This window comes from Ananas comosus, linkage group 2 (genome assembly GCF_001540865.1).
Source record: "Ananas comosus cultivar F153 linkage group 2, ASM154086v1, whole genome shotgun sequence".
Classification (NCBI taxonomy): Eukaryota; Viridiplantae; Streptophyta; class Magnoliopsida; order Poales; family Bromeliaceae; genus Ananas; species Ananas comosus.
In genome coordinates, this window is record NC_033622.1 from 1,365,940 (window position 1) to 1,384,251 (window position 18,312).

At 32.0% G+C, this 18,312-nt stretch overlaps 1 protein-coding gene across 1 annotated transcript; it reads left to right on the plus strand.

Annotated features, from left to right (window-relative positions):
* Positions 10,445-13,525, plus strand: LOC109706871 (UDP-glucuronate 4-epimerase 1-like). Its single transcript, XM_020227886.1, is given in 3 exon segments — positions 10,445-11,963; positions 11,965-12,177; positions 13,501-13,525. Coding segments are annotated over 3 exon segments (1,320 nt in total). The 5' UTR covers positions 10,445-10,881.

Sequence of the window (18,312 nt, forward strand, 5' to 3'; positions counted from 1 at the left end):
AGAGTACAAAAGTAAGTTTCATTAAAAGAATAAATAAACACAATATTGTACACATAATAATGTTTCTGAGATCTGATTCATCAGAACACTCCTTATTTATAATCTGAGTCCTATGCTTATAAATTGGATAGTCACGCATTTTCCAAGCTCACATGTCAGTGTTCGGTACATTAAATAATTGTAATTTATTCAGAATTAAGCATATATAAATAAGAGTACAAATTATAATAATAGTAGTAATAAATAACATTAAAGTTCAAAACACCAAGTTATACTCAACAATAAAAACCTTATTTTATTCTGAAATGGACACCCTTTAGCTTTTTTTTAAAATTTGAATTTTTATAGTTAATCAAGTTAAAATATTTGTTAAATTTCATAGATCAATTAGCTATTAGCAGTTTGTTATTCTATTTTTTTTAATTTAAACAATTTTAATAGAACTATCAGCCAATTCGGTAAAATTTTAATTTATTTGGCCAAACTAATTCAAATTTTTTTTAAAACATAAAATGTTCAGAAAATCTAAATAAAGCAAATAGTAATTCAGAGAGCTATTTCAAAATGGCTTATATATTTTCTGAACATGTGTGTAACACCTGCTAAAATTAAAAGTTAAAAAGATCTCATCAATAGATTAAAAATATAGTAGTAACTCAGAGGACTATTTCAAAACCCCTATATTAAAAATATAGGGGTTCTGGATCCAACGCAAACCTATATGAGCTTGAGAATGTGATATATATGAAACTCAGTCAAACTAAAAGTTTAAACTTATTAGGTTTGAACTCATTAGTAGATATCAATTTTTTACTCCTTTGTTAAGCGAACTCACTCATTTGAGATCATGCGCTTTTTAAGTTGCGTTATTCTGCTATTCATCAGAGCTCATGCACCTGACCCGCGCCTTTCTGGTCCAACCATATTGAATGCATTAACCATCTAAACGCATGCGCCTAACCCATGCCTCTCAAACCAATTCGTTTTGGGGGGTGCCAAACCGTCATATCACGTATTGTGACTTCTCTCAGCGAACATGTCATATTCGTAAGAGCCACTCACTAACTTGATCGCAAGTTTAAGCCTATCAGGCTTGAACCCATCAGTATTCTTTACTCATTTGTTAAGCGAACTCACTTATCTGAGACTATGCACTTTTTAATCTGCGCCATTCAAGAACTCATCCGAGGCCATGCACTTAGACCCGCGCCTTTCTGACCCAACTATATTGAATGCATTAACTATCTGAACCTATGCGCTTAACCCATGCCACACCTCTCAAGCCTAATTCTCTTCGGTGGCGCCAAACCATCATATCGTGTTTCGTGACTCTCTCAGCAAACCCGTCGTATTCATGAGAGTCATCAATTCAATTACACCATATCATTTAGATAAATAGTCGAGGATTGTCAAATCATCCGCTCTAATACCACTTGATGGAGAGTTTTGAGGCCGGGACAAACCAACATGAATCAAGAATATGACATATTGAATGCAAATCATTCGACCTAAAAGCTTAAACCTATTAAATCTGTGCCCACTAATATACATCAATCATTTTCTCTCTTATTAATATTATCTGATATTAGACTATTCACGTGTGAACCCTTAACAATTCGGTGCATCAATTAGCTATGCACACCAGTAGGTCCCCCAATAACGTTGATAACGAAAATCGCGCTTAGTGGGTGTTATTAAAGCGCTAATCTTAATATTTAAGATAAAACTCATTGAATCGAATTTAATTATTATTTACTGGTTGAATTTGACTAACTTCAGTGAATATTTGTGTTCTTGTCAAGAGTAGATGTATACATTTTTTTAAAAGGTTAAAATACAGAAAATTCTCTTATAATTTTTTTTTTTTACTTTATAAATCTATATTTTAATTTTTTTAAAAAAATAGAAATATTAATGACAAAATAACAAAATTGTCCTGAAAGAATAGTTTTTTAATATTTCTATTTTTTAAAGAATACTTTTAGCATAAATTATAAGAAATTGGTGAAATAGTAACAGAACCCTAACAAAAGGGACTAAACACATTATCTTGAAATTTTGAGAGGATAAAATATAAATTTTTAAAAATTAGAGAGGAAAAGTGAAAAAAAAGATATTTACCGGAAGATTTTTTATATTTTAATTTTTAATATACAGTCAAATATTTGGGAAATAGCTCACAATTTTTTTTTGAATATTGCTTTTTTGTTGCTCCTAAAATTTATTAAACAAATTTTAATTAGTGAAACAAAATATTAAAACTTCTCCAAATAATACTTCTTCAGTTGAATCTTGGCTTTCTTTCTTTTTCTTTTTCTTTTTTTTTTACGGAAATGGTTATCGCACAACTAACATGCTCGTAAATTTTCAATTTTGAATTAATTTTTCACAACTATTATTTGTCCATAAATAAGTATTAAAGGGTTCAGGGTGGAGATGTATATCACTCCCATTTAATTTCATAAATGCTTATTTAAATTGTGATCTCGTTCTCATTGAATTTAATAATGCATTTAAAGAGAATTTCTCATCTCATGCACTACAACAAAATTAGATTATAGCGACACATGTTTGGAACACTTTTGTGTAAGTGTTTCATTTATGCCAAAACATAAAAAAAAATCTACTAATGCCTAAATATAAAGCCCAATTCAACAAAAAATAAAAGGTTACTCTACTCAACCCACCCTACCCAGCCCATTCAATCCGATTACAAACAGAAAAGAAAAAAAAAAAAAAAAAAATTAATTATCATCTTCCTTTCTCCCCTCACTCAATCCACTGAAATTCTAGACGAAGAGCCCTTCCCTCTCCTCATTCTTCGTCACCGCAACCAACGAGGTAGAGTTCCAGCAGTTGCTAAATACTTAAATAAGTGTTAGTAAATTAGCAGCACTCTTTTTAGATTATACTGACACTCTTTAACTGTCACTATATACCTAGCGACCCCACATATAGCAAAATTTTTTAAAAGTGTCGATAATTTAGCTAACATCACTTTTTTTTATCTATACCGATATTTAAAAGTATCCCTATAGACCATTTTTTTTTGTAGTGTCACTCCTGTTTAATTTGAGAGATTCGTCCTTTATTAAAGTACAGCAGATTTTTAGTATAACAAAACAATAGTCACCATTCATTTTAGCAAAAAATAATATTGAGCAAACATTCTTTTATTTTCTCCTGCATTATTTCATATAAAAAATTCATTTCAAAAATAAAAATTTATGTTACATTGAAATAGATTTTTTACATAGAATGCGGGGTGGGTATAAATTTTATAGGTATAAATTTTATATCCAATGGATAGGTGTACACATAATATTGCTCTTACCTGACCGACCGTCCCTAGTGCAAGTGGCAAAGGGCTTAGTGGTTGGTATCCGAAATCCAAATTCGAATCCTAGTTAGATTCACATTTACAGCTAAATTTATTTTTAAATAAAATAAACGAAAAAGGTAGCGTGCTGCCTATCTCTTAAAAATATATATATATATATTACTCTTACCTGAGTGTATAGAGCTACGTACGTACACATAATATGCTTTTTTTTTAAAAAAAAATTTGATTGAATATTGCATATCCTAAATAGTGCATGTGAAGTAATATAAAAAGACCATCTATTGATTATGGATAAATTTTACACTCCCCTTGTTCCAAAGACTTTATTTTCCGCTTGTTTTATCAATTTTTGTTTCAACTAAAGGTTTTTTTTTTGAATTTCAATGAAATTTTAATAAAATAATATATATATATTATTATATATTATATATATATATATAATATATATATATATATATATATAGTGCCGTCTGTATACTTCTGGAAGCAAGAGCGCTCCGTGTTTCAAGTTGTTTTCGATGTTCGATTTTCGAATCGACGATCGGCTCCGTTAGACTTGATCTAGATATTTGAAGTATATAAAATAAATTTTTGAGATTTTCGATATCATTTGCTAGTGATCGAAGTGACTCAAATCATAATTTAATGGCCGTGGTGAGCCGTTTGAAGTTAACGGTGTAGAATATCCAAATCACATGAAATTTTGATAGAAAATTCTTTATACTATATAAAACAAGATCAATAACTTTAATCTAAAATTTTAATGTCATATTCATATATTTTGTAAAATTTTTATTTTCAACCTGATTTTGAGCCACAAAATTATTTTCTAAATACTTCAAAATACTTTAGATCAACTCTAACGGAGCCGATCGTCGATTCGAAAGTCCGAACATCGAAAACAACTGGAAGCACGGCGGGCTCCGTACTTTCAGAAGCATACAAGGTCACTCTATATATATATATATATATAGAGAGAGAGAGAGAGAGAGAGAGAGAGTTGAGCTAAAATACTATCGATAGCAAACGAGCTCCGTTGCCACCCATTTGTTTTCGATGATGGAGCTTTCAAATCGACGATCGGCACCGTTGAACATGATCTATACCACTTGAAGTGTTTAGAAATCAAATTTTATACATTTTCGATATTGTTCTTTTATCTATCGAATGGACACAAAAATGAATGGCTGAAAATGAATATTCTTTAAAAAATGATGATAGAAATCTTGTAATCAAGATTAAGAGTATAGATCTTGTTTTAAATAGTTTAAAGAATTTTCTAACAAAAATTTAATTGATTTGGATATCTTTACACCGTTAAACGAGAAAACGCCTCACATCGACCATTAAAATTACAAATTTTGAAACCCTTTGATCATTAGGCAAATGATGTCGAAAAGATTTAAAATTTGATTTCTAAACACTTCAAGTGATATAGATCATGTTCAACGGTGCCGATCGTCAATTTGGAGGCTCTATCATTGAAAACAAATGGGTGGCAACGGAGTCCATTTGCTATCTATAGTATTCTAGCTCAACTCTCTATATATATATATTTATATATAAAGCTAGGCTTCTATGCTTTCGAAAGTACGAGAGCCTTCGTACTTGTAAGTTGTTTTCAATAATGGGACATCCGATTCGGCGATCAGTTCCGTTAGACATGATCTACGCTGTTGGAACTACCTAGAAACCAAATTTCATAAATTTTTTACTTCGTTTGTCTAGTAAACGAGCAGCCTCAAAATGAACGGCTGAAAATGAAAACCTCATAAAAAACAGTGATAAAAGACTCAAATTTCAAATCGGAAGTATTGGTCTTGCTATTGATGTTAAGTAGAATTTTCTATTAAGTTTTTATCTAATTTGGATACTTCAACACCGTTGAACTTAAAAACGTGCCACATCGGCCATTAAAATAGTTATTTTTGAGACCTTTTGATCGGTTGGTAAATGATGTCAAAAAATTATAAAATTTGATTTCTAAATAATTTCAATAGGATAGATTATACTTAACGGAGCCGATCGTCGAATCGAATTTTCTATCATTAAAAATAACTTACAAGCACGGAGGTCTCCGTACTTTCGAAAGTATACTTTCGAAAGTATACGAGACTTACTTATATACTGTACTGAAAAGCTATTGGACTCCCTGATTTGTACCAAGTACCAACCAACGCACATGGGGGCCTCATAAACTATGGAAACTTTTTCCACAAACAAATTAAAGGGAACATCTACTTTGGATGTACCAAACCCCTCAAGCTTTTCTCACACTCCATCTCTCTCTCTCTCTCTCTCTCTCTCTCTATCTCTCTCATACAAACTTTTTCTCTTTTTAACTTGCCTTTATCTCTAGCTTTATTTTCAAGGGAAAAAAACAAAAAAAAAAAACTCATACTTCTAGTCCTTATATATGTATTAGATATTGGATTCCAAATTATTGCCTACACGTAATGCATCTGCACATTTGTAAATCATACATTTATCGAATCTTCAGTTTCTACATTATTTTTCAGTGTTACCATTTTTTTTTTTTTTTGAGAGAAAGATAGCATGCGACCCACTTCGTTTATTTCATTTAGAAATAAACTTAGCTGGAAATATGAATCAACTAGGATTCGAACTTGGATCTCGGGTACCAACCACCAAACCCTTTGCCACTTGCTCTAGGAACGGTCGATAGTGTTACCACTTATTGAGTCACAATTTTTCTCTATGTATATATTATGAACTGTTGAATTAAAAGTATGAGATCGATGAATAACAGATGAGACTTCCTTTAATATTGCAGGAGGATTATGTTGCGTACAGTCAAAAATAACTCCTTTTGCCAATATATATATATATATATATATCGATAGCACGAAGCATTTTGTGCTATCAAGTTTTCTACCGTTAGATTTAACTCTTTTATCATCTTCATTCGTTCGATTATACTATTCAACTAACCACCCACTCAACTCTAGAGGGACAACATTATTCTAACCGCACATCTTTTAATTCAAAGATAAAAAATTTAATAACACCAAGTCATTCGTACTATTAATAATATTCCAGCCTAGTTTTTTTTTTTTTATGGTCCCACAAGAAATAGAGAATTATTTTCCTAATAAAAAAGATTAGATCTTGAATCAAAAGTTCGGGGACTAGTAGGCGAATTATTAATTTTAGTTGACTAAAGTCACTCAATTCTGAAAAATTAAAAGCCGAGGAAATTTCAACCAAAAAAAAAAAAAAGAAAAAAGTTGAGGGCAATTTCAAAACGACAAATAGTTTAGGGGGTCTCCCCAACTTTTAACTTTTTTCCTTTTCTAAAATGACGTGTCCCATAATTGCGGCAACCCCGATAAAAATCGACAGCATAAAAACCGCGGGACCCACGCGTGTGTTGGGGGCGGAGCCAATGAGAGCGCGCCGAACCCAACGGTCGTCAATGCTGACGTGGCAGGAGTCCAAAGCCGGTAAACCCCCGCTCACCGCCACCGTCCAAATCCCGAGTCCACCGGCTCGCCGGTGAATCTCCCGGTCACCCCCGCCCCTTCCCCGTTTTAGCCGCGACCGGTTCAACCGGTCGTCAAATACCCCGTTCGTTTCAAAGTTTGAATGAAGCTGCTACCATTTTTGCAAACAAACCCACTAAAAAACAGATATTTACATATACCGGAAACCCCCTCAAATATAGCTTAATTCGAACTGGTCCCCTCAACTTTCTTTCTTAACACCTTTAAATTTTGGAAAATTTTCAAATACCACCTTATAGTTTCACACTTTTTTATTTTAGTACCATATAGTTTAAAGTGTATCAATTTAGTACTCAAGGTTTCATTTTTCTTTTTTATTATCCCATCCACTAATTTTTTTCGTTATATTAGTGACAAAGTTCAAACTAAAAGATATTAAGTAAATATCCGATAAACTTAGGTAGGGTATCTGAAATTTTTTGTTTATAATTTAACAAAATGTTAACGGAGGAGCTGACGAAAAGAGAGAAATAAAATCATAGGATACTAAATTGATACATTTTAAAATACAGAATACTAAAGTGAGAAAATACTAAACCACGAGACTGGTATTTGAAGCTTATCCTTTAATTTTTTATTTTTTACGAACTAAATATAAAAATTTTATCAATTTTAATCAGTATAATTTTTTTTAACAAATAGAATAAGAATGATTACTTTTTATTTATATTTTTCTAAATAGAATTTATACATAAAATAGTGTAGTAGGAAATGGTTGAATTATTTATAAATCTTATATCCAAGTTGTTTACTTCACAACAAAAGTTACAAACATAAAAATGATTTTTTAAAAAAAAAATTATAATCCATTGTTTTGTCGAGATGCAATAAAAAGAAAGTTCTTTCGCCAATATATTAAAATTTAAAGTTTAGAATAATAAGAAAAATGCAGGAATACCTAACAAGGCATAAATTTAATAAAATAATATGCAATCAAAATGTTTGTAAAATTGAGTTTAAGAATTAAAATAAATTGTTCAGGGGTCTATTTACAAACCTTTGCATATTTTTCCCACTTTAAAGGGTTACGGACACGTGGCAGTTGAAAACAGCCAAACAACAAACATTCGGATATCTCGAGACTTAAATAACAAGTTACCCGACTCTTGCAAACAGAAGATGCAAATGGATTCGGGTTAGTGGAGCTTCTGTTTAGATCCGTTTTAAATGGGCAATCAATAGAAACCAATATATATATATATATGAAGTGAATGGTGAAAGATTTTTTTTTCTTTAAAATCGATCCACTCCAAATCCGACCGAATCCAATAAAAAGCGGAGCTGAAGATGGAAACTCCTCCCGCCTCCAGATCCGCCCCGTTTGCCGTCGAACCAGGGCCCAATTTCATAATAACTTTGCTTACAATGTAATTAATTTATTATATAGAGTAAACTTACAATGCTTTTAGGATCCGACGAATGTGTTCCTTTTTGCATCATTTCGATGATAGAACATCTAAATTCATGATTAAGAAAATTAAATATAATTTAAATTATTTAACTTTTATACAATATAAATTTTTAAATTTTTAAATATTATCTTTTTAGTAATTAAATAGTTTTAAATTTATCTTAGGATCCATTTGGCTCAGAATTTGTAATATTACGAAAATATTTTATATTTTCTATTAAAAAAAATATTTAAATCAGTATCATTCAATTCAAGTTGGATAATTGTAAAAAATATTAGTGAAATAATAAAATTATTTTAGACTTTTAGCCTATAGAATATATTTTTGAAATACAACAAATTTTGCATCAAATGGACTCTTATATTAAACATAGTTAATTTTAAGACCACTAGAATACTAGACAGATAATGTCAAAAAAATTATAAAAATTGATATAGATCAATTTAATAGTGTTGTTCGTTAATTCAGAAGCTTCGTCGCCCAAAGGCCGATTATATTCAATTCTAAAATTTTAAAATGATGTACTTTATATTTGAAACTTTTTAAATTGTTGCAATATAAGTCGTGTAGTTCAATTCGGTTAATGCAATGACGATGAGTCACTGATGTGTCGGTGATGTAAAATTTTAATTACTAAATTTTATACTGTAATATTTATCTCTAATAAAAGAGTACGAGAAATACTATTTGTACGCTTAAAAGTAGAATATAAATTGACAACCATCGAGCCATTAAAGAGTTTCGAAAGTCCTTTAGAGATTTTAATATCAAAATATTTGATAGGACTGGTAAAAAAAAATTGACATTTGAATGAATAAGATATAAAATTTAAAAACTTTTGCTCATTTTCAAATTTATTCTATAATTATCAAAAAAATCTCCATTAGTAAACCTAGAAATTTGAGAATATTTGAAGGAATTTGTAAGCATCAATAAGAATATTTTTATGGACTAAAAATATATTAAATATTTTTTAAAATTTGGAGGGTATATTAGATATTATATTCATAAAGTTTACATACTCTTTTTTATTTAGGTTAATTTCATTTGTATCCTCACAAAACCTTTAAATTTTAAAATTTAACAAATACCCTCTAAATACAATATTTCTTTCATAAATACTCTTACTGTTAATTTTTTCTAACTTTCCTCAATTTAAAATTTTTTTATTTTACTTCAAAATATTAAATTACCATTTTGCCCTTAATTTGTTTACTATTTGTTTAAAGGGTTAATTTCATCCGTACCCCTCTAAATTTCAGAAATATTATAAATGCTCCTATGAATTTTATCATAATATTACAATTATCCTTCTAAATTCATACTTTCTTTCAAAAATGCTCTCACTGTTATACTCCGTCTCTTCAAGTCATAGTAATCTTAGTTAAATGGCAATCTAACACTGGTTAAAATTTGCAATGTTATTTTGCCCATTAGTTGAGAAATTTTTTAAGGGTATATTAATTATATAATTTATTATTTAATATCTAACATTTTGTTCGTTATTTGTTTAACATCTAAACTAACACGCTGATATTCTTTAGTACTATTTAGCTCCTAACCTTTGTTAATTATTTATTTTAGTTAATCATATTTAAATTTTATTTAACTTAGATTTCTCTTTTAGCTATTACTTATTATTTTTTTTTTATTTTAACTTTTAGAAAGTAATTAAAATTATTAAATTTGTTGGAATCATCAATGGATTGATAAAATCTGTAATTTAATTGACAAAAATCAATCCAATTTCAAGAAACCAAATATTAAGAAGACTTTGATAAGAAAAAAAAAAATTTAATTAATTAAGGGGCTATTTCATAATATATATATATATAATAGTTAAGAAAATCTCTATATATTAATATTAGAAAATTTGTTAGGGTATACATGAAAATGTATGGAGGGTAAATTCGGTGTTTTTGAAAATGTTTATGTTTTTTTTTTAAGGTAAATATAAAATTTTAAAAATTTTAAAAGGTATTTACGTTCTTGTTTTTTAGTAGGGGTATCCTATCAAGTGGCATTTGCTCGTAGTAAATGGTTGAGGGGGTACACCACTGCATTTTTCACTTTTACTCCTTTCTGATTTTTTTTAATTTTTTTTAAAAAAGAACCACCTTTTTCTCTTCTTTTTTTTTTTTTTTCNCGTCCCCTCCCCTCCCCTCCCCTTCTCACTCTTTCTCTCTCTCTCTTTCTATTTATATCCGTCCCTATCTTTCCTCCCCTCCTTAGCAGGCGCAGAGTTTTCCTTCTCACAAAATTACAACAAGAAACAAAAAAGAAAAGAAAATCTCTGTCCTGCTTTCTATCTTTATCCTCCTTCTCTTCCTCCTCCCCCAATCTACTACTATTCATTCATTCTCTCCTCTTCCTCATTCATTCATTCATTCATCATCCCACCACTTGAGTTAGTTAGTCATATTATCATGAGAAATTAAAAGAAAAATAAATATCTATCTATATTAAAAAAAGAGATAGAGATAGAGATAGAGATAGAGATAGAGATAGAGAGATATAGAGATAGAGAGATAGAGGGATAGGGATAGGGAGAGTGATACCGAAAGAAGAAAGAGGGAGGAAATCGTCGTCGTCGTCGTCGGAGATGCGGGCGGTGAAGATGGGCGGGGAGGCGGCGGAGGAGGAGGGGTTTCCGTCGACGCCGGGGAAGGTGAAGATGGAGCGCGGGGGGCCCGGGCAGTACAACCGGCAGCTGCAGCGGTGCTTCGCGTCGACGAGCAGCCTGTTCCTGTGGGCGCTGTTCCTGGTGGCGCTGACGGCCTCGTACCTGAGCTTCCAGAGCTTCGTGGACACGTCGTCCCGCTACCTGTCGGCCTCCTGGGGCGGCCTCCACTGGGAGCGCCGCCTGCGCGCCTCCGCCCGCCCGCGCCGGCCCGACGGGCTCTGCGTGCTCGTCACCGGCGCCGCGGGCTTCGTGGGGTCGCACGCGTCCCTCGCCCTCCGCCGCCGCGGCGACGGCGTCCTCGGCCTCGACAACTTCAACCCCTACTACGACCCCTCCCTCAAGCGCGCGCGCCAGTCCCTCCTGGCCTCGCACGGCGTCTTCGTCGTGGAGGGCGACCTCAACGACGCCCCGCTCCTCGCCCGCCTCTTCGCCGCCGCGCCCTTCACCCACGTCCTCCACCTCGCCGCCCAGGCCGGCGTCCGCTACGCGCTCGAGAACCCGGCCTCCTACGTCCGCTCCAACGTCGCCGGCCTCGTCGCGCTCCTCGAGGCCTGCCGCGCCGCCGACCCCCAGCCCGCCGTCGTCTGGGCCTCGTCGTCCTCCGTCTACGGCCTCAACGACAAGGTCCCCTTCTCCGAGTCCGACCCCACCGACCGCCCCGCCTCGCTCTACGCCGCCACCAAGAAGGCCGGCGAGGAGATCACCCACGCCTACAACCACATCTACGGCCTCTCCGTCACCGGCCTCCGCTTCTTCACCGTCTACGGGCCCTGGGGCCGCCCCGACATGGCCTACTTCGCCTTCGCGCGCGCCATCCTGCAGGGCAAGCCCATCACCGTCTACCGCGGCCGCGACGGCGTCGACCTCGCGCGCGACTTCACCTACATCGACGACGTCGTGCGCGGCTGCGTCGCCTCGCTCGACACCGCGCGGCCGAGCACGGGGGGCCGCGCGGGGCGGAAGCGCGGGGAGGCGCAGTACCGGATCTACAACCTGGGCAACAGCGCCGGTGACGGTGCCGCGGCTCGTCTACCTGCTGGAGAAGCACCTCGGGGTGCGCGCGCGGCGCAACGTCGTCGAGATGCCCGGCAACGGCGACGTCCCCTTCACCCACGCCAACATCTCCCTCGCCCGCGCCGAGCTCGGCTACAAGCCCACCACCAATCTCGACGCCGGCCTCAAGAAGTTCGTCAAATGGTACCTCTCCTACTACGGGTGCGTTCGTTTAAGTCGACTAATTGACTCGGCACGTGTTTGGCTCGGACCACCCAAAAGTGTAATAATCATCCCCATCACCATCACCATCACCATTCATCACCATTCATCATCATATTTTTCAATTTTATTTTCCCATTTTTTACTTCACTTTTTAATCTCGCCTCTTCTCCTTCCTCTTCTTCTTCTTCTTTTTCTTTGTATTTTTGAAGTAGGAATTTTTTTTTTTGGTAATTATTATTATTATTATTATTATTATTATTATTATCGGATAAATTTTTTTTGGGGAAAAGAAAAAAAAAATTATATGAGAAATTCGTTTCTTCGAGAAGAGGAGAAGCGGCGGAGGAGAGGAGGAGGAGGAGGAGGAGCGCACTCAATATGTTGTGCCTTTTGTTTTTTTCTTTTTTTTTGTTTAATTAACTATTTTATTTTATTTTTATTTTTATTTTATTAATTTTTATCATCATCCTGTAAAGCGACTGTGAATGAATTATTTCCCGGATCTCGGGTTCTAATTGGACGGCGGAGATTGATTCACTTGTTTTTTTTTTTGGATTGATGTGTTTGTTTGTTANGACCGTCCATTTGGCTCCGCTCCTTTACTTTCCCGCCCCCAACAATGTATATCGGCGATGAGGTGTGATATTAATAAATAATAAATAAAAATAATAATAATAATAATAGTAGTACCGCGGTGGGGCCCACGTCGAGAAAGGTGGACGGTTCGATTAGCGTGCCGAACCCATGTGGACAGCATGATCTTGTTTGGAATATTCGGGAAAAAAAAAAGGTTAAAAAAAAAAAAAAGGAAATGGAGTGTGAACGTTGGAGAGTCGGTGAGCTGTAAATTTTGAGCGCTCGATCAACAAAAAAAGAATGAGGTGTGTTTGTGTGGTTATGTAATGTAACTTCTTTTTAAATTAAGGGTTAATTTCATTTAGGTCCCTACAAATATAGTAAATTATAATAATATTTTTATAAAGTTTAATTTTTTTTTATTATATATATTGTTTCTGTAAAAATTTTAATATTTTCAAATATGTTTCTGCCGTTAGAAAAATTTAGTTAATCATAGGATAAATACTTAATCCTGATTAGTTTATAAGATAACTTGATATTTTTTATCTCTCTTATATTGTACTATCGTGACTTTTGGACGGATATATTTATGATGACGTAATTGATATTTTATTTAAAATATAAACAGTTTTATAACAGTAACAAAGCAGAATGATATTTGAAAATATTAAAATTTTTATAGAGACAAAATATGAAAGTTGAATTTTATAGGAATATACTTGTAATTTATTATATTTGCAGAAGCCTGTATGCATTCAACTCTTAAATTAAATAGGAAAGAAAAAAAAAGTAAATCTCTCATTTAGTTCAAAACTACAATTTATCCATTAGGAATGTTAGTGGGTACGGATGCTCATAATTTTATCCGAACCCTGTCCTAAACGGGGCGGGTTGAATTGGTGCTAAACTGAAATAATTTCAATCATAGGTTAAAAAAAAACAATAACAACGAAACGAATTCGGATTCGGATTCGGTTATAGTTTTTGCGCAAAATTTGAAATCAAAATCATATAAAAGGTATAGAATACAGTTTTCTAAATACTTATTTTAATAACTATAAATTTTAATTTAACATTTACTGACCCATTAATTTTCCTACTATTGATTAAAACATTAAAAAAGGTCAAAACAGTATTTTAAAATTTTAACCAAATTTCAAATAGACCATAACTAGCGTAGGGTATTTGTGATAAATTTTAATATTTTGAAGGGCATTCGTAACATTATCTATTTTAAAAGAATATTGATAAAATTAATAGTTTCTAGAAGGGTATTCATAAAATTATTCCATTTATATTTGATTTACCATAATGTTTATAATAATAGTATTTGTTGTATAATATTATATGAGGTCACTCTCTATTATTTTATTATTTATAATTAAATGAAGTTTACAATACCCTAATCAAGTAAAAATACTTTATATTTGTGTTTACTTTCATAATTATAATTACACTTTTGACCCCTAAATTTTAAACACATAACACTTCAGTATTCAAAGGGTAATAATTTGTCATAAATTTTAGGAAAAACTTCAAAAAAAAACCCGTGGTTTAAAATGTATCAATTTGCCCCCCTGTGGTTTCTTTTTTCTCTTTTTCTTATTAATTTCATTATTTTTTTTTCTTAAATCAGCGATAAAGTTAAAATTAAAGGGTACTAAGTGAATATTTGATAAATCTAGATGGGTATTTGAAGTTTTTTGTATATAATTTAATGAAATATTAACGAAAAAGCTATCGAAAAGATAAAAACGAAACCACAGGGGGCAATTTGATACATTTTAAACCACAGGGGGGTTTTTAAAGTTTTTCCTAAATTTTAAATTTCAACAACTTAGATTATTATAATTAAGTCTAATTTAATTAACTAAATACTGATCCGTCCCTCTTGTCGCCATAGTAATATGTTATTTTATTCAATATCTCATTACTGATCAAAATACTTTAGCCTCACTACTTGCTTAATAGCAAAAATATAAAAGATTTGAGCTAGACATTATAACAAATTAAAATTTAAAAATTAAAATATTATGCGCTTAAAATTTGAGAACTAAATATGAAATTTATTCTAAAATTTTAATTAAATTTATTATTATTATTATTAGGATAAACTTCAAATATCATTCATGTGGTTTGCACTTTCTTACTTTAGTACCCTATGGTTTAAAGTGTATCGATTTGGTACCCTAAAGTTTTATTTTTTTCTTTTCGTCAGCTCCTCTATTAACATTTCGTTAAATTATATACAAAAAACTTCAGATACCCCAGTTAGCTTTATCGAATATTTGTTATTGATTTAATAAAAAAAATTAATAGAGAAAATAATAAAAAAAATAAAATAAAATTACATAATACTAAATTGATATAGTTTAAACCATAAAGTATTAAAATAAAAAAATATGAAATTACAGTAATGATATTTAAAGTTTTTATTATTATTATTATTATTATTTTGGGTGTAATACGTGCTTTGTAATTTGGATTGTACGGATGGAGAAACAAATACTTTTGTCGGAAGGAAAGTGCTTTACTTGCTTCGGATGCAACATCCTATATTCCATCAATGATGATAATCATGGATTTTTGCCCGAGTAATGGACGGTGGAGATTGTGCCACGTGGCAAAGTTTTTATGTGAAGCACTAGTAATGGAAAGTTCAACTTTAAAGCTAAGAAAAGAAAGTAATATTTTTTGGGCAAACTTCAAACGCCACCTCTGTGATTTCGCACTTTCTAACTTTTAATCTGTGATTTAAAGTGTATCAAGTTAGTGTTCTATAATTTTATTTTATCTTTTCGTAAACTTCTCCGTTAATATTTTTTAAAATTATATATAAAAAATTTCAGATAGTCAATCTAGATTTATTGAATATTCACTTTATTATCTTTTATTTTTAACTTTGTCACTGTTTTAACAAAAAAAATTAGTAAAATCAATAATAAAAAGATAAAAATAAAACTGCGGGAAACTAACTTGATACATTAATTTAAATCACGAACGGTATTTAAAGTTTACCAAAAAAATTATAAATCTTTAAATAGTGGGTGAATTTTTTTTTTTTTATTATAGAGGAGTTGAGCTAGTATGCTATTGGGAGTGTATAAGTAGTAATTATTATTAATTTTTTTATTGTTAAATTATTATTATTATTCTATCAGTTTTTATTAAATTTTAGACGTTTATTAATGGTAAAAAAAAAATTGATAGTAATATAGTGCAAAAGTTAATGTCTAATATAATATAATAAGCATTAAAAGATGAGGATAAAGAGTAAGTCCTTTTGTACTGAGTTGGGTGATATTATTGTGTGGGACCCACCAAAGCCCCAGAAAAAAAAAAAAAAAAAGGGAAAAAAAATAGAAGGGAAAGAATTAAAAAAGGGTGGGTAGGGGACTAGAGGTGATGAACAAGTTGTAGTGTGCCAACTATAAAGAGGGGGTATGGGTTGGCAAGGGTTGTGTGAGTGTGTAGTAATTGGTAAAAGATGATGACACTAATAATGGAAGAGAATGGGGCATATCTTGGCTTTTAATGGTAATAATAATATTAATAATAATGATAATGTGATGGATCCATGTACTCATGTGTAATTTCTATAGAGAGAGAGAGAGAGAGAGAGAGAGAGAGAGATGATGCATGTGACATTAATGGCCATAAAATTATTTGCAAGAGAGAAAGAAAGAGAGAGGATGCATGCATGTGATATGAAGGCCATATACATATAGAGAGAGAGAGAGTATGGCTATTATACTTTTATGAGTATTAGGTCATTCGTATTTATAGGTTGTTTTGAATAATGAAGTTTTCGAATCGACGATTCACTCCATTAAATATAGTATAGAGTATTTGAAATTTTTAAAAAATAAATTTCATAATTTTTCGAAATCATAATAAAATCTATCAAGCGGATATAAATTGAACGTTCAAAATCAAACGACGTCCTAAAAATGAATGATCGGATCCTGTCAATTTTGTAACCTTTTGATCGTAAGGTAAATGATGCAGAAGAATGATGAAATTTGATTTCTAAAAATTTTAAATGCTCTAGATAACGTTTAACGGTATAGATCATTGATTTGTAAGCTCTATCATCGAAAATAATTTATGAGTACGAAGGCAATCGTACTCATAAAAGTATAATAGCCAGACTGACTCTCTCTCTCTCTCTCTCTCTCTCTCTCTCTCTGTCTATATATATATATATATATAATAGAGCTACTATGCTATTGAAAGTATAGAGAATCTGATACTTCCGACTTTTTGGCTCTTAGATTAGCCTCTTTAATTATTTCCAATTTTTGAATTAATACTATTACCCTGTGGTGTATGGATACTACTATACCTTAAGGGGACCACAATCATCCTAACCGTACAATTTTTTATTCAAGGGTTAAAAAATCGAAAACATCAAATTCTATATACTTTCAATAATATAGTAACTCTACACTATATATATATATATATAAATATATATATATATATATATATATATATATAATATATATATATATATATATATGAGTCTGGTGGGTACTATCGATAACACCAAGGATTTGGTGCTAATCGAGTTTTCCACTGTAGATTTAACTCTTTGATTATTTTTACCCGTTAGATTATACTATTCAACTAACCACTCACTCAACCCTAGGTGCCCACATTATCCTAACCACTTATTTCTCAATTCAAGGGCTAAAAAATCAATAGCACCAATAACTTGGTGCTATTGATAGTAATCCAGCCTAGTTCTATATATATATATATATACACACACACACACATAAGAAATATTATGGGTACCACAATTGATTTAGAATTTTATTGTTGACATCTAAGATACTAAATTAGAAATCTAACTATTTTATATTTATAATTGAGTTTATTTCTTAAAATTAAGGGAAGCGACTGAAAAAAAAGAAAGAAAGCTTAATTTTTGTCAAATATGAATATTTTATTTTATTTTATTTCAAATTATATTCAGAGATGACCGTTTACAAGTAATAAGAGGCTTGGTAAGATTCGAACTTATAAACTCTCGTACTTTAATATCATTTGGAATAATTCACTGATTAATTATATAAAAATAATCTTGCACACAAGAAGCTTTCTTTCTGGTCTTCTTTTGATGGATTTTTTCAATCTGTATCCACTGATTAATTATATAAAAATTGCCTCAGGGCGTGTTTTTCCTCAATATATATATATATATATATATATATATACACACCGTATCATTTTAATTATTTTATGTTCAACAGTTGACCGTATAGTTAGATTAGAAGTACGTATGTCAACACCAGTTTTTAGTTGGAGGGCAATTAATTAGCATCATTAAATTTTGTTAGATTGAAAACTTGGGAAATTGTATTACGGAAAAGAAAATTAAAAAAACAGTTGAGAAACCAGTACAAAATGAATTTAGACATACTAGTTTAAGTTGGTACAAGACAAAAATAATAATAATAATAATAATAATAATAATAAAATCCCTAAGAAACAATAATTCGAAAATTTAGATAAGTTTCAAACAAACAGTTAATAAATTAAAATAAG